The following is an 18,217-nucleotide window of genomic DNA, read 5'->3' on the forward strand; positions in this document are numbered from 1 at the left end:
AAAACTATTTCCCCTTGTTTACCCCCCCCCCCACCGCCCAACACACTGTTCCTCAGATGTTCTTGTCAACTGCTGGAAATGGCCCACCTTGATTATCACTACAAAAGTTCCCCCCCCTCCCCCCCGGCCTCCGCTCTCCTGCTGGTAATAGTTCAGCTTAAGTGATTACTCCCATTACAGTGTGTATGGTAAAACCCATTGTTTCATGTTCTCGGTGTATATAAATCTCCCCACTGTATTTTCCACTGAATGCATCCGATGAAGTGAGCTGTAGCTCACGAAAGCTTATGCTCAAATAAATTTGTTCGTCTCCAACGTGCCACAAGTACTCCTTTTCTTTTTGCGAATACAGACTAACATGGCTGCTACTCGGAAACCTGTCATTACACAGGTGAGTTTATTAAAGGAAGCTGGTAAACATGGTCTCCCCAATTATTATTTTTTCAAACTCATTATTTTTTCAAATGTTCATCTCCACCTTAAGATTTTTTTATAAGAATACAGGCTCATTAGCTGTCCAGGAGAACATATAGGTGAATAGCAATGATAAAATTAGTCTCATTGCCAGGTTGACTAAAGTCCTTTAACTCACTCTCTCTCTGCTTAACCAGATTCTTGTGCCTAGTTCTGTGGGGCTTAGATTCTCAGCACACTTGCCCCTCACCAACTCATTTTCAGTTAAAACTTTAGACTCTGGAGGAAAGAAGGAAGTATTAAGTATCTGTTCTGCATCACTAATTTCATCAAAGATTTCTCATTATTCATTGCTGGCAGTTTCATTTTTTTCCTCTCTCCTTTCCTAGAGCAGCCACAGCTTTAATTACTGACCTTCTCATCTTCTGAGAACTATGGTTTTCCTCCCTGGCTGGGCTCTCCTGAAGACTCACTTGGCATATTATTACTGTGGCTAGTCAGCTATTGGAAGGTAAAGTTAATCTGAGAATCCAAATCTAATGGCAAAAACAAGGGATCAGATTCTCAAAGGGCTTGTAAAAACATCCCTGTGCTATTTGTGAGTGTATTCCTCTGGGGGCACAAAAGCTGAGAGGTAGCTTATGTTTGGGGACTTCTGTTGCAGAGTGCTCCCACTATGTTTTGTAATACACAGGCCCCAGGAGGGTATTATGTAATCAAGAGAACCTGGCTGACATAAAGTCCTTGGGGTTACCACAGAGGGGAAACTGACGCAGGCCACCACAGGGCCACCACAGGCCATGAAGGGGTGCTTAGGAGGTGGCCAACCCTGCTACAGGGCCTGGTTTTCAGAGAGTGCTGAACACACATCCTGTGAAAACCAGTCCCCTTTTTAAGATACTTAGTCAGCTACCCCGTGAACTGAGGCACTTCAGAATCACTAATCTCTTCAGAAAACCTTTGCCCAGATGGTTTTACTTTAATAAATCCATACGCTATCAAGGATACAGCTTTGAACAGGTTTATCGGGCCTGAACTTTGCTCTTGTCGACCACCGATAAGAAAGGAAGAAAAGCAGAAGCAAAAACCTGGGCATGTGATTTCTGTGCTGTGAGCTCTCCCAGCATGAAGGCCCTTCATTTTCTTTTGCTTCTGCTCATCCTCCTGAAGCCATTCACCTGCCATCCAGCTGGCAGAAATGAGAAGGAAAAGGGCTCCAACAAACTCCTTCTGGTTTCTTTTGATGGATTCCGTTGGAATTATGACCAGGACGTCGATACCCCAAACATGGATCTCCTGGTGAAGCAGGGAGTGAAGGCTGAGTACATCACACCTCCTTTCGTGACCATGACTTCCCCATCGCATTTCACAATCATCACCGGTAGGTCCCGTTCTGCCAGCGCACTCTGCGTTCTCTTCTCTGCTGTTATGCGTAGCAGTGAGAAGATCAGATATAAACAGCTTGAGGGCATTGTAAGGTTTCGTTAAAAAAAAATTGAACAAGGCTTTAATGTTTAATTGTGTTAGAAAACTGCACTTCCCAGTGCCACCCCTGCACACAGCCCATTAGAGAAGGCATTCCCACAGAATCGAAGGAATTTTCCCTTATTTTTCACTGTGAAGGAATTGCATTTACTTCTGGAATAAGCTACAGCTACATTTAGTAACATCTATCAGCTGATTTTCTTATTTTAATTTTATTTTTGGAGCATTCTCTAGCACAAGCTAAACATTTTAATTACGTGTTCATTTCACTTGTACTCATAAGGTTTAAGGACTTGGCAGCTGAGGGAAGCAGGACTTTATCTCTATGTAAGAACAAACCGACTCCTTCATTTTCATTCTCTCTCTCTCTAATTCAGTCCCTGGGACACTAATCGTTTCTGACCGAGAGTGACCCTTGTAAGCCAAATGCTGCAGTTCTCTTAAACAATGCCCCACTGTTCCGTCAACGTCCAAGTGCATTCATGTACCTTTGAGGTAGAAAAGAGACCATTGCATTATCTGATAGAGATAATTTTGAGTGGCAGAATATCACCAAAAGGTGATACTTGAAAACATCAAGCCCAATTGTGATTTTTATTACCTCTATTTTAGTTGCACCTGTGGGCTGGATTTAAGCATGGCTGTACTGTTTGTGCACATAGTAAGAGCAGTCTCTGACCCAAAACGGATTACAATCTAAATTCTGCCCTCAGTAATACAGCCCTCATTAAACTCCGCTGGCACTGGATGGGCTCAAAGGAGGACAGAATTGTACCTTTATTAAATTAACAAGCACCAAGAAATAGAAGAAAAGACTGAGAACTGAAGGTTCTAGAAAGCAGCATAAATATCACAGGCTGAGGTTTTCTAATCAGTTTACAGGATTTAGACATACTCTTCATTACTATTATTTACAATCATCTTCCTTCACTATGGCTACAGATTTTCATAGCAGTCTAGGGTTGTAGACAGCTCACTGCCCTGAAATTTAACAGAAAAGAATTCACCCAAAAACTAAAATACTTAGCCTTGTGCGCCTGTTGATCTACATTTCCTTTTTATATTATATTAGAGTTTCTGAAGCCTTGGACTTTTGTCCAGCTATCAATTTTTTAAATGAATAAGTTACTTGTATTTCTGCAATAAAATAATGATGATGGAAAGCTTATCAGAATTCACTGTTCTGTGTGTTGCAAACAGACAGTAACATGACCCGGCTTATCCTAATGTGATAAAGAATATCTATGACTGGAAAATAATAAAAATAAAAATATTGGCAGTGCCTTTATCCAGAGGATATTCCTGATGTAAACCACCATAAAATTTGCTCTTTAGGGTCAATTACTAATTAACAGATTTGCTTACAGTGAACCTTCAGACGTGTAAAAAGAGAGGACAAAGAGGAGATTGAAGGGAGACTGTATTTTGGCTCCAATCCTACACCAGGTTCTGCTACTGCTGGCCCTTGTGCATTGACATTAGCTGGGATCTGCCTTGGTGCAGAAGAGATGCTAGTGAAGGATGGTGAGGAGGGGGTTATTAATGACCAATACTTCTCACTGATGAGTTAGATAATAAAGAGCAATATTGCAAATCCACAGTGATTCCTGTGTGGATAAGGCCCATAATAATGTCATTATTTTCTACTATGAAAGGCCAAATTAGCCTGTTCCTGAGACACAAATAATCATAACTAACGTATATCTCACTTTCAAAGCCCAAAGTGCTCTCTACATGTTGATATGCTAGTTACCTGCAGAGACCTCGTCACCCACCACTGAACTGTCGTCACCTCTGCAGTGAAATGGAGACAACTGTGGGCTCCAGGTTGTCAGCGCCTCCGTGGCAGGCATTTTGCAGCACTGAGCACATCACTGATGTTGAACAAATAATATATAATAAAACTCTCAATAGGCGCAACTCATAGGACAGGGAATGAAGAATATGATACCAGATGCAACTAAACTGCCAGGGCAGTTTTATGACACCAGAATAGAATTAACCCACGTTGGAATTTGGCCAAGACATTAGAGTTCCTACTCTGATGCGAAAGTGACATGGGAAAATTAGTGACCACAGGAGGTTAGGTCTCCAGCTTAACATCTCCTCAGAAAGTTGGCCGCTACAGGAGCCGTAGCACCCCCAGCACCACCCTGGGGCATTGGTTTGGTATCAGCTCTGAGGAGAGAGTGTCACCTACTGTAAGAAGCCACCACGGCTGTTTCCTGCAGCACTTGTTCTCTGTATTCCCTGAAGAATATAATGTCCCACAAGGTTTTAAGCCAGTCGGGGTAGCAACAACAACTTTGTGAACAGGAGGCAAGCTGCCTGACCAATAGCAGTGGGTGTAATGAATATGGCTCAGGGAAATGTTAGCTGTCTGCACCAACCTGGCTTCCTACTCCATAGGAGGGTGATTTTACACAGAGATGGCATCACTGCCACACAAAGAGGAGCAGACATAGCTCATGGCGGTAGGGGGGAAATCCAGCTCTATCAATATATGTGGCAAGGAGATGCACTAAGTAAGGACAGCATGAGCCACCGTGGCTTTGTCCCCTTCTCATCCTATGCCACCTGCAGTGGAGGTGAGGTTATGGCTGCTTTGTAGAACTACAGCCTCTCCCCAACCACTAAAGGGGTTCTCTGTTGCTACAGCCCCATGCTGGGGTTTACATTGCCAGCAGCTGTCATACAAGCACGCTGATTCTGCCCCTTATATTCAGGCATGCAAAAGTCCAACTAGACGCAAACTTCAGTTGGACTAAATTTGGGACTTTCTATAGAGGCTGCGGATTGTGAAATTGATGAAATTTCACAGGTCAAGGTCTCAGATTATCAGTTACCTCACCCCAAGGAAGCATCAGTTACTGTGATGAGTAATGCTGTTGGTTACATTTTCACAGGGGTGTGAGGCTCAGAAAGGCGCAAAGAGAAAAATGACAAAGTAGTTTTAATTGTAGCTTTGAAGTTCAGTAACCAATTACATGCCGTTTATCTGTGTTCGTTATTTACTGAGCATTATTTAAAATGAATAGATATGCTTGAAAACCACCTAGTAGATTTTAATTACTTTACACAAGTATAGAAATATGTTCATTAAAGAGAACATCATCAGAGTGAACACATCACCCAGGAACTGATTTAATTAGTATTAATTTGTGATCAATTAATTATATTTAATACAAATTACTTTCATCCTGTGGCAAAGTGCAATCTATTGCTTAGATGAGATTTAAGCTTCCTCGCGCCTATTCCCTGCTCTGCCATTGACTCGCTGTGTACCCGATACTGAAATCCTCATCCAGGCAAAAACTCTTATTGGTTTGTGGCAAGTTACTTGATTGATGCAATGTTTGTGCAGTGCTTCGAAATCTTTGCTGTATGCATGCAATCTTCTTCTTCGAGAATGGAGAAAATAGTAACAACATCAATTTCTAATTTTCTGTAATAAGTGTGATGCTCTATACTACTGGGGATCACCTTGAACTAAGGAACGGATATTCAGTATGGGGTATGAAAGCTGGGTTTCCTGGATCACATCTGATCCATGCAGCACTGACCAAATTTCCAAAGTCCATTTCCAGCCAATACTGGCCTAAATGTAAAATCTGGGATGGATTCACTGGGGATAGTCATTGGAATATAGAAATTATCACTGCAATGGCATATCTAGTAAAGGTCTGCTCAGACCTAATTTCAAAACCCGACATGAATCCAACTAGACCACAGCCAATCCAGACCTGATCCAAGACCCAATATTGCACGGTTTTCATCCCGCACCCAAACCCGACACTTGTTGAGTGTTAGTTTTGCTTGGGAAGCTAGGGGTAGACACATGGAGGTCACTGCAGGCTCAGGTGGGGGCATCCATGCCCAGAGCATCAGTGTTTTTTGCCCTCATGGAAGCTCAGGACCCACAGGAGCTGATGAGCTGGGCCCCACTCACTGGGGAAGCCAACCCTTCCTCAGAGACCAGGGGGCCGGCAATGGTTCACTCAGACGCCCCTTCTTTGGGATAAGGCCAAGCAGCTTCCCCACCTCTCCCAGAACATCTAGCACCCAGCCATGTGAGCCCAAGGGTCAGAGCAGAGTGTGTGGGCCTGGGGGGCTATCACCGCCATCCCATGCAGAGGCACAGAAGGGAGATGGGACACCCACACCAGACCATCCCTGCAGCTGGCTCAACCTGCCAGCAGCCCCGGGGTGCTGCCAGCTCCCTGGGCAGTGGCAGCACCACGACAGCTACCACTCCCCTTCAGATCAACCCCAGTCCCACTGCTGGGAGCTTGAATCCTGCAGCTCCACCAGAGTCATTCCTGCTTAGGGTACCTCACTACCAGAGGCCAGGCTCTGCGGGCCTCCAGGGGTCAGATGGGCTAGGGAGCGAGGATGGTGCTGGTGGGAGGGGAAAAGGTATGGGGAGGGAATGGAGGACTGTAGGGCAAGGGGGAAACAGTGAAGGGGGCAGGGTTGGAGACACTTGTAGTTAGGTCCCATCAGATTCAAGTACAGCTGGACCAACTGCTTAAGAGGAAGGTGGAAGAAACCCTGCAAGCAACGTTTGTGGGATAACCTACCCCTAGGGAAACTTTTCCTCACTAAACCCCATCCATTAGAGGTTGGCTTCTGGCCTGAAGCAGGGAGTCTCTTCTTCAGTTGTTCCAAAGTCCCAGTCAGAAATCTGGAGGGATATTCCCCAGGACATTATTACAGTAAGTAAGTATTTATTTAATTAAATGAAGGGGAAGTGAATTCAAAGGGACAGATTACAGATCCAAGACCGTTGTATTATCGGACACTCTCCTCTACTATATGAATTCCATTCAGACTCCTCCTGACTGCAAAACAATTCTCTGCACGTCAGCCTTATTTTAAGTATAATATATCCTTGATCTTACTCCCTCCATCCCCCTCATGGAGAAGTAGTTACTGGTCCATCACCAGTAACGACAATGAACATTTTTTGCAATCTCAGTTTTTATTATAAAATGATTGAATAGCAGTAAGGATAAGTTATGCTGTGATGCTAAGAAAATCCTGTCAAGTAAATGGTGTGTGAATGGAAAGTTCTAATGGAGTGGCATATATTTTCTCCCCCAATGAATCAACTGAAAATAAGAAGCTATTGCAGCAGAGTTTTGGACAAAAGCTATCAAAAAGTATCATGCCTGATATTATAATTTTGTCAATTACATCTTTCAAGATTGAGCTGAATAGACAAGAAAGTAGACAGGTGAAGAGGGGAACATTATTATATATATAAGGCAGACTTCAGCAAAAAGTAAGTGTGAGGGGATTTTGTCCCCTCTAGCATATACTTTCCCCACCCCCACCTCTCAATTTCAGATTTTCTGCTTCCACAGAATGCACACACTGGGCAGTGTCGGCAGAACAAGGGCTGCACCTAGTGGCTGATCATCAAGCCATCCCAGGCAGGATCCGCAGCTGCTTGCAAGACTCCCTCCAGAGTCTCATTGTAGGATTGTTTCTATCAGGGCTTGCATCTTGCAAGCCTTTGCATGGTATGCAAGGATGTTGATCCCAAGGGCTTGTGGGGGTGGAAAGAAAGAGGATTCAGAGCTAAGCATGGCTTTCTACACTGTGCAATATGCTTCCTCCCCTACTCTCAAGGGCAAAAGTATAAAATGGCAGAGAGAGGGAGGAGAATGTATATATCTGAGGTGGAATTATGGGTTTGTGTATGCTCCCATTGTGTTAACAGGACACTCCTCTCTTCAGTAATCCTCTCTTGCTTCAAGGCAGGAATAGTGAGGTAACATCGCTCTTATTATTACAGGATTAGGTTCTCTTGCTCTCCCTCTTCTGTTCACCCCTTTTTTACATGCAGCCCTGCCTCTCTGCAGCACAAGATTAAACTCTTGAAGCTTTCAGATACCCACGTGTCTCCATAAATGATGCATGGATCTCCAGGTGGGGGCTTGTTTGTTTCATAAGTAGACAGGTGCAAAATGCCCACTTCCTGCCTTTGCCTGCGCTCCCTGCTGCTTCACCTGCTATGTTCAGGTGTCATTCCTAGTAGCTCTGCCGCTGTGGCAACGAGTGTCTGAAAATTGTGACCTCAGAGGGAAGATGTGTGGCAGGGAGGGGAATAGCCAAGGACTGCTACTGAAAGGCAGGTGTCTTTTTCTTATTCCACGTTAGAGCCTGCTGAATGGATCTGCTCACCCATCTCTAGATGCCAAGCTCAGAGAAAAGTCTCCATAATCTGATTTCAGTAGACTTAAGATCAGACCCTTCTTATCACCCCAGTAAATTACAGCCTTTCATGCCCATCCTGCATAGCCTTCCATGCTGTCCCCATGTATCATAGGAATGGAAGGGACCTTGAGAGGTCATCTGGTCCAGTCCCCTGCACGGATGACAGGACTAAGTATTATCTAGACCATCCCTGACAGGTGTTTGTCTAACCTGCTCTTAAAATGCTCCAGTGATGGAGAGTCCACAACCTCCCTTGGCAATTTATTCTAGTGCTTAACCACCCTGACAGTTAGAAAGTTTTTCCTAATGTCCAATTTAAACTGCCCTTGCTGCAATTTAAGCCCATTGTCCTATCCCCAGAGGTTAAGGAGAACAATTTTTCTCCCTCCTCCCTGTAACAACCATTTATGTACTTGAAAACTGTTATTATGTCCCCTCTCAGTTATCTTGTCTCCAGACTAAACAAACCCAGTTTTTTCAATCTTCCCTCATAGGTCATGTTTTCCAGACCTTTAATTATTTTTGTTGCTCTTCTCTGGACTTTCTCCAATTTGTCCACATCTTTCCTGAAATGTGGCCCCCAGAACTGGACACAGTACTCCAGCTGAGGCCTAATCAGCACTGAGTAGAACGGAAGAATGACTTCTTCTATTAGCAAGAGTGTTGAAAGCAAGACACATCTGTAGTGGTGCCAACTCACTGCTGTGGTGCCTCCTGCTGGGAATTAGCTCTCTTGGACCACCAGGGTGCTTTTACTCACTCGCCTTTACTTCCACCTTCCTTCACCATCAGGACCTGCGGCACTCCTGGACCGTGGCATCCTCTTCGGGACATGGCCCTCTGGCTGTGCCCCAGCCCACTGCCTCTGACAGGTGGTCCTCAGTCCTTCCACTTGTCTCAGAGGCCAACTGCAGTCTCTAGTCTAGCCCCTGGTTTTGGGGGCAAACTGAAGTCTGGATTTAGGCCACGCCTCATTCACAAATGGGGTAGGGAAGGGGGGACACCCAGGCCTGCCCACTACTCTGGGTCCCAGCCCATGGACCCTATAGCTGGCAGCCTCTTGCTGTCCCTCCTCCTATTCCCACTGCCTACTTTCCCTGGGGCACTTCCCCCATAGTCCTAGCACCTTCCCAGCCCTTGCTTCAGGGCCTCAGTCTGGCCATGGTCAGCAAAGAGCTCCTCTATTGTTCCCCTACCCTGCCCAGCACTGCAGTATCTTCTCTGGTGCTCCTCAGCAGACAGTCCTTGCCCTCCAGGGAGAGACTGCCTTAACTCTGCTGAGCAGCCCTTTATATATGGGCTGCTCCAGCAAGCCTTCTCTTGATTGGCTCTCCCAGTGAACCCTTTCTGACTGGCAGGGTTCTGCACAGCCTCCCCAAGGCTGCCTTAACCTTTCTTCTGCCGGTGTGGAGCAGCTGTCCCACCACAACATCCCAGAATGATCTTTGCGTTTTTTTGCAACAGTGTTACGCTGTTGACTCATATTTAGCTTGTGATCCCTTCCCGCAGTACTCCTTAGGTAGTCATTTCCCATTTTGTGTATGTGCCACTGATTGCATTTGTCCTTATTGAATTTCATCCTGTTTACTTCAGACCATTTCTCAAGTTTGTCCAGACCATTTTGAATTATAATCCTGTCCTCCAAAGCACTTGCAACCCCTCCCACCTTGGTATTGTCCACAAACTTTGTAAGTGTACTCTCTATGCCATTATCTAAATCATTGATGAAGATATTGAACAGAACCAGACCCAAAACCAATCCCTGCAGGACCTCACTTGTTATGCCCTTCCAGCATGACTGTGAACCACTGATAACTACTCTCTGGGAACAGTTTTCCAACCAGTTATACACCCACTTTATAGTAGCTCCATTTAGGTTGTATTTCCCTAGTTTGTTTATGAGAAGGTCAAGCGAGACAGTATCAAAAGCCTTACTAAAGTCAGGATATACCACATTTACAGCAAACCTTCACACCATAGCATCCCCATGGCTGTACCAAGGCCAGACAGTCTGGTGCAAACTACAATGTTCTCCAACTTTCTCAGCCCTGCGCTGATTGGTGGTCCGCTCCAACCCTCCCCCTTCAATTCTCTCCCAGTCTTCACCTCAATTTCACTCCTCCCATGCCATCCCCCTCACCCATCTTCCCTTCCCCTTTAGTTGATCTCCTCCTAAGTAAACCACCTGCACAAGAAAGCCAATGTAACTCATATGACATTTGCTACCATCACACTGTTCACTCTGCTTGTGTGTTCTACCCTTTCCCCCCACCCTATGTCTGTGCTGTGTATTTAAACAGCATTGTCTCATTGGTTTCTTTCACTCCCCCATCTGTCTATATCCACCTGTTGGGTCTTTTCTTAAACTTAGATTGTAAGCTCATCTGGGCCTGGGCTGTCTTTTTGCTGTGTTTGTACAATGCCTAGTTCAATGGGGTCCTGTAGGAGTCCTAGGGCTCCTAGATTCTATGATCGTACAGATTATTACTAGTACACATTGAAATTAAATAGCTTTGTACTGTAGGGAGCTAGCCACTACAAACAGCATGAAGCCATCTAACAGTGCTGAAAATTTCCATACAGTTGTTTTCAAGAAAAAGGTTTAGAAATAAGAACAATCAATAGAGTTTGTGCTGGAAAAATGCTTTCTATTGTTGTACTAAGGTTGAATAACTTTTTCCTTGAGTGAGTTGGTTCAAATGTTCAAAGAGAGACTTTTAAAGCATACAAAACTGAGGATAAAAGAATAAAGGAATCAAGCAGAAATAATGCCAGAAAAAATTTGGGCCCATTTAGTTCCCATTACATCATGAGAAACTTGGGAACATAGGCATTGTCAGTCAGCCTCAGACTGATGGCCCACCTAGTCCAGTATCCTGACTCAGACAGTGGCCAACACCAGGTGCCTCAAAGAAAGGTGCAGGACAGGAGGCAACTGTAGGGTCATCCGCCCCCTACTGAGGTATCATCCTTGGGAATTTGCACCCTTACCTCCACCCTTGAATTTTGCTTTTAGTTTTTGTTCCAGTGTCGTTTATGGGCATCCACATCTCCCACTGAAGTTAATCAGAGATTTGGGTCCACGAAGACTGCATGGCTGGGCCTGTAATTGGGCACAAACCAGAAACCCAAATTTGAAAACTCCCAGGCTTTCCAGAAACTTTGATCCACATCTTAATCCAGTTGTGGCAGCTGTGGCCCATTTCTGCTTGGCTGACAGTTTCTTCTTGCTCTACTTATCTGTTTATTAATTTAGGGTAACTACAAAGCGCCCATCACTTTTGCTATCTAAAGTCCTGATCCAAAGCCCCTGGAAATTAATTGACTCTCACTGACTGCAGTGGACTTTGGATTGGGTCCTAAGTGCTTTAAATGTTATCATGAATGTAACTGATAGGTGAAATGAGAACTGGAGACAGTGTTCCCTCACTAAGTTTGGTCAGTGTAACCACAGCTCACACCTTTAAGAAGTTCCACTCCATGGCCGATTTTTGAACCCACTGTGTTTAAATGGGTTGGAAGTTGTCCAAAATGACTTCTTCCAACATGGAGCAAATATCAGCGAGCAGACAACTAGCTCTGAGCTCAGTCAGTGTAGACCAACAGGGAGGCTAGCACAGAGGAGAAGACAATGCTTCCTCATACTAGAATGACCAACTGATAGCACACATACACTGTGTAGGTCAGAGGGGCCTCAAATTTAAAAAAAAAAAAAATCCAAGTGAAAACAAAAACTCCAGTAGCTGCAGCAGACACCGGCAACAAGGGAACTTTACGCTACTGCTGGCAAATCCAATTAAAGCCACAGCAGATGGTTTTTAGAATCCTAGGTAGACCGAGCTGTAAAAAGCACTCAGCTAGCACACTCCTGCAGGAGCAGCTCATTGCAACTGAAAAATCCCTGAAATTAAATGAAGATCAAAAAGGTGCCAAGTGAAGACTGTAATGAAAAATGTGCTATCACTGACACAAAGAAGAACAAAGGAATACTGGCCATTCCCTCTCCCTAACGCACCCCATATTCAAGTGGAACTAGTAGTGAAGCAATCAAGTCCTAGAGCAGCAAGTGATACCGAAATAATAAAATAAAATAATAATAATCTTTATTCTGAAGAGGGAAGGGATCCACAGAGCCCAATCTCTGAAAATCTAAGAACCACATGAGCAAATTACATGCATGCATGGGTCCCTGAAAACCTCTTTAGGCAGAACAAGTTAAACTCTGTAGAGCAGGACAGGCCAAGCTGCAGCATTTACATCAGGGCACACACATAGCCACTGCTGGCTAGGCAACTGGCGTAACAGCTAATAAATCCTAGAGCATGCCCAGCCGGAGAATGAGATTTGGAAGGAGCAGGGTTGTACGTAGAAAAAGGTGGCTTATTAACTGCATATATAAACAGATTCATTGACTAGAATCAATGATAGTAACTAGCAGGCTAAGTATTACCAACACCATCATAGCTGTGTGCAAAACAAAACAGAAGTGTACAAGATTTGGCAATGGGTTTGAAAGGAGCCTATGTGCAGAAATGCTGGTCCCTGAGTGAAGGTCTGTACCAGGTTCAACCTTGAAAATAACGCATTGCTCCCTCCTTTAGAAACCTAGAAATATGTGACTCAAGCCACCAAAAAGCAAGCAAGCAAGCAAGCAAGGCAGCCTTTACACTTTTTACAGTAGGAGAGCACAAAACAAGGGGAAGCAAATGGCCAATGACAAGCAATCAGTCACCAAGTCCCAAAACTGGGACATTTTCAAAAAACCACTCAACCAGATATGCATCTCCTCAGGCTGCTGGTGATCCATCATCACTATGCTACATCTCAATTCACGAAGGAGGAATAAAGGCAAGCCAAGGCCTTTTTAGAACATGCAAACGATGTTCAGGGTTCACACACATGTTCCCAGAACTAAAACAAGGAGCTTTATGCCTCTTTTAGACTCTAGAAACTGCTGAGTGGTCAGTTCCACCAGAAAAGATTTACCTTTGCCATGGATTCATGTACGGGTACCCTCTCATATCACCTTGCTCCTTACCCCAACACAACTGCCACCATCTCTTTTCTTGACTGTTTTCTCTCATCTCTCCTTTTCTGACTGGTTCTTTCACCCGCTTCTTCTCAGCTTTTCCTCTTCTCCCTTTATCCGGCTCTTTTTTGCCATCTTGCTTTGTGACACCCTGGTCCTTACTTCCTTTGCTTTGGATTGGGGCTTTTCACTGGTGGTTGCTTGAGGCTGGTTGCCTATGGTCCTGCAGCTTAGCACAGTTCAATGAGTGTGGCTTATGGGCTCCTCCCTGACTCTTCAGCCCTGCTGATGTAAGGCTACTCTCATGGCTGTCTGCATACCAGGGGCACTGTGGAAGCAAGGAGAGAAGGTGAGCAAGATTTATGGAGCCATCCACTGCATTTTCCATAGCCACAGGCACACATGTGCCTTGGAGACAGTCCAGAGCCATGTAACTTTCTCCACAATCTTCCGCATTGTTCTTCTCTGACCCACACCTTTCCTGCACTAGTCTGGGGCTTCCCCACCCGAAACCAGGCTGATAGACACTGCATTTGGCTCTCCATTGTCCTGCACCTTGGGCAGTCATTCACACCAGTTTGACTCTAGCACTATTTGGCTCAAAAGGCAGGATTCGTCCCCCACATGAAGGATACAGATATTTGGAAGCAGTCATTATTTGAAAGGGAGGACGAGTCTGAGAGGAGGCAGGGTCAGCTAGTGGTCAGGACAGAGGACTGGGAGCCAGGAGAGCTGAGTTCTATTCCCAACTCTGTCTTGCCACGTGACCTTGTGCTGGTCACTGATCTCTGTTGGGGCCTCTTGGTTCTACTCTCACACAGCATTAAATGGGGCTGCATTTCCCTGCATTGTAGCATAGTGAACAATTAACTAAAGCCTTTCAGGACAAATGCTGTTTTCCCCTAATGGCACCCCAAGCAAAGTCTGACAGTGGTTGATCAGCACAACCCCACCACCACCACCCAAATTAAAGAAAGGAAAATGGACAGAAAACGAGAGCTAACGTAGCAGTGATAGGAACCAGAAACCAAAGTGACCCAATCTTTACAGCAGGCTATGCAAAAGGACTGCCAAATGTCAACATTCATATAGACAGCATACCCAATGGCCAGATGGAATTCAGTTGTGACTGTCTGTTCCCATCTACTTGAAAGGATAACTCTTCCAAGTCATCCAGTAGATGGATGAGTGGGCAGAGAGAAACATGCTTCTTTCTCTGCGCATCAGCCATCCTTAGCAAATGTTACCAGAGGCCTCCGTAGGGGTAGATGATCAGGGGAGCCACCCTGAGCACCAACACCTTATCACGTTTAGGAGCACCAAGTTTCCATTTTGGAAGGGGGAGGGATTGTTTTGTTGTTTATGTCTTTTGGGTTGGGGGGCTGAAAACGTTTTCCACCTTGGGCCACACGACACCTAGGGCTGGCCCTGGTTATTTCTTTCAAAGGACAATTTGATATCTATCAGCTGTTATGATAACAGAGCATCTTTACATTTCTCCAACTCTGGATTAACTGTGGGCAGGAGATATTTTGACACTTGGCTATTTTAGAAATGGATTCTCTGCTTCCTTTAGAATAGGGCTGCTCTTATGGGATAGTCATGTCCTTCCAGGACAGTACTTGAGGTGGGAGCCCATAAGACTTCAGTCAATGTATTGTTCCCTTGCTCTTTATCTAGATGTACATTTTCATTCTTATCTGTTATTTGGGGTCCTAGCTAAGGTCTTCGTTCTGTGCATCCTCACACTCGCACATGTCAGCTTCTGTGCCTGTGCAGAGCCCCACTGAAGACAACTTGCACAAATCAGACCTTAGTGCCTGTTTTCAGAATTGATGCAGCTGCACTGGGCAACAGCACAATGCCAGCACAAGTGTAGATCAGACAGGTGTTTCTACTGTCAGGTTACGTAGTCCTGCCAGGACATGATGCTGTAAATACCCGAGCTCTGTCTAGTCTTGCACCAATACTGAAGAGCAGACACTACATTTGCTGGTGTGGACACAGCCTGTAACAAGACACCCAGTGAGAGCTTCATCTTGTAAGGTTCAGAATGCCCTGAACTCTTGTTATCTTCACTGGGATTAGAGAGTGCTCAGCACCTTGCAGGAGCCCCTCAGCAGCTCATAGGATCAGGATCTCAGGTCACTAGCAGCTTGGCCTATCACATTGCAAACTCATACGTAGTCATCTGTCTAGATCTGCTTTAGCATTACTGCCTTGCAGCTTTCCTCCTCCCATTGAACTCTTTGTTTCGGAGTATTTTTCTACACATACATTAGGCTGTATTTTTCCGAAACTGAATGTCCTTTTATTCTTTCCTGCTCGCATTTCTAAGCCCATTGTGTATCATTATTATACTACTCCTCCATTCTCAATGCTGTTAATGATGCCTCTCAGTTTAATACAGACTGAGAATTTCGCTGATGTGCTACTCGCTTATTCTAAGTAGCTGCATCACAGTAAGGCCCAGTCTACACTAGGACTTTACTTATACCAGTATAGCTACAACTCTCAGGGGTGTAAAGAATCCTCACCACAAAGGATGTAGCTATATGGACCTAACCCCCAGTATAGACAGCACTAGATCTATGGAAGAATTCTAGCTACTGCCTCTCAGGGAGGTGAATTCCCAATGTCAATGGGCGAACCCCTCTCATCAACGTAGGTAGTGTCTACATTAAACACTGCAGTTACACCGTTGTAGTGTTTGAAGTGTAGATGTACCCCAAAAAAGTGCTACAGTAACTTCTTGACAGCTACCTTGTCCATTAACCCACTAGACCATGGGGATACAATTTTGTTCTTTGGGCAGGATAAGCTGATAGACAGTTCCCCAGTCACCCTGCATCCAATAAAAGGAGAAGCAACAGAGAAGAAGCAGCAGCTCAGAGTTGAGTTTGATGTGCCATAGCCTGGAAGCCACGGGATCCACAACAGCAGCTGTGGCTAGCTTTTCCTTTTGTGGTTTCCCCATTTCCTTTGTGACTGAGTGTGGAGTCAGAGATTTTGGTTCCAGGTGTACAGATTTTGTATAGCACATTATTTGTTTGGGAGGCAGTTGTGCTCTTTTATCTTGAGCTGTTAATATTTTATGATTTGCCTGCACTTTCAATGATTGGATTCTCAAGTACATGTTTACAGTACTTTGATGTGAGATCCTTTTGCCATGCCACTTGGGCTGCACTCTCTCTGAAGAATTAGCTCATCATCTGTATGTTTTGAGTCTTCTAGTTCATTGCATTGCTGGAAGTTGGAAGGATGAAGGACACAGATGCTTGAAAGAAGATGTAAAACTGTTTCTTTGTCACTGAGTGGATGTTGGAATTGAATGCTTACTCAGATGTTCAGAATATCCTCATTTATCATAGATTTTAGTATGTAGTCTACTGGGTTCTACTGGTCTGACTCACATCTCTTGATGTCTCACTGCAACACAACAGTATCAGTTTAATGATGGAGAGACTAATTCTCATTTACACTATGTCCTCTTTACATTGCCACAATAAGAACCACATTCTACCACCCTTACTCACACGGAGTAATCCCTTAATCCAAGAATAGTCCAGTTGAATCTGGCCCTAAATAAATCCACCATCCGAGCTAATTGCTGCACAATGCACTGCTTATTATCCTTTTAATAGGACTGTCTTCTAAACAAGACAATGTCAATGGAAGCCTTGGGGAGTGAAGGGGGAAAGAGTTCTCTTGTCTTTCATATCTTACTCTCTTTTGGAAAGTCTAGGTCAGATCTTTACCTTGTAGTGAGTATTTCAGAAACTCATAGCCCCATCCTGCCAGCTGCTGAGTGCATCCTGCAAGATGGCACTGAGATCTATGGGAACGGAGTGCTCCCAACAACACACAGGAGGCCCTCAGCACCTCACAGGATCAGGCCCTCCATCCATCAAAATGGCCTAGCTCTAGGATGACTAATTTCCACATACAAGATGGAAAATTAGAGAATTGCTTTGCCTCCCTCCCTGCCCCGTTCTCCTCCTTTTTTTCCCTCTTAACAGAAAAACTAGGCAGGAACAGACCTGTCTCCTGATCTCTGTTGAAATGCAGCATTACACAAGCAAATACGATTTGGCAGGTGTCTGATATAATTACCCACAGATATAGATGCCCACCGTATATTTTCAAGACAGCAAACAAATCTATAAAAAAAACCCAAAATATTACAGCCTGACAGTTCTGAGAGCATGGAACAGCAAACTCCCTGTTACCTAAACTCAGGATGCCCAGATGAAATTGGAATAGTTAAATGGCTTGTCGCTGATTTCTGGTTCACCTAGCTTGTTCCTTGAGCTACCTTTCCCATTAAGTGCTGCAGCTTATACTTTGCCCTGTTTTCCCTTATTCCAATATCTACACCCAGTCAGTCAGGATGGGATGAAAGTGCTCCCCAGTTCTGTTGACAAATCTTGTTCAAGCAAGAATAAAAGCGATTTAGGCTTACTGTCTATACATGTAAGGTCATTGTTAACACAACATCTTGCAAACCAAAGAGCTTTTATGAATGTAACTGATCGTGCGAGAGCGGTACGTAGGGGGCATAGGAATCGCTTTGCCCCTCACTGAAATATAACCACCCTGGGATGAAGCACAGGAGCAGTTTATCTGCACACAGCAACACTACAGAACAGGTTAGAATAAGGAATGAATAAAAATACCTGTTTCACTGTTCAAGGGAACTACACCTTTATTTACCCCTTGTGGTCCGGCAAGGGCACCCACTGTCAGGTTTCTGGCTCCCCAGCAGTCACCTGACTTGGGCAGAGACATGCATCTCTCTCCCTCTTGGCCAAGGTATTTCCAGGCTGCACAGTTCCCAGCTATACTGTGAATTCACCAGCAAGTCAGACTGCCTCAGCAGGCCTGCTTTGTGCTCTCCTAACAGCTGGCAGTTCTGTTGATATAGCCTCAGAGGAATTACCATACAGCTCTAACCAAGCACACTTATTCTTAAAGTGAAAGCATTACAGACAACCAAACGAACAATGAGAGTGCCTATACACAAGTTAAAATCTCAGCAGAGGTCATACATCAGTCTTATGGTGCTCC

The 18,217-nt window shown here is 44.7% G+C and overlaps 1 protein-coding gene across 1 annotated transcript in view; it reads left to right on the top strand.

Annotated features, from left to right (window-relative positions):
- Positions 1-358: 358 nt before the first annotated feature.
- LOC125644047 (ectonucleotide pyrophosphatase/phosphodiesterase family member 7-like) overlaps positions 359-18,217 on the top strand; it is a 47,816-nt gene continuing 29,957 nt past the window's right edge. The window contains exons 1-2 of the mRNA XM_075133318.1: positions 359-391; positions 1,585-1,795. Of these exons, the coding sequence (XP_074989419.1) occupies positions 359-391; positions 1,585-1,795 (244 nt within the window). The remainder of the gene's footprint in view (positions 392-1,584; positions 1,796-18,217) is intronic.

The sequence above is a fragment of the Caretta caretta genome, chromosome 10 (genome assembly GCF_965140235.1).
Source record: "Caretta caretta isolate rCarCar2 chromosome 10, rCarCar1.hap1, whole genome shotgun sequence".
In the NCBI taxonomy this organism is placed as follows: domain Eukaryota; kingdom Metazoa; phylum Chordata; order Testudines; family Cheloniidae; genus Caretta; species Caretta caretta.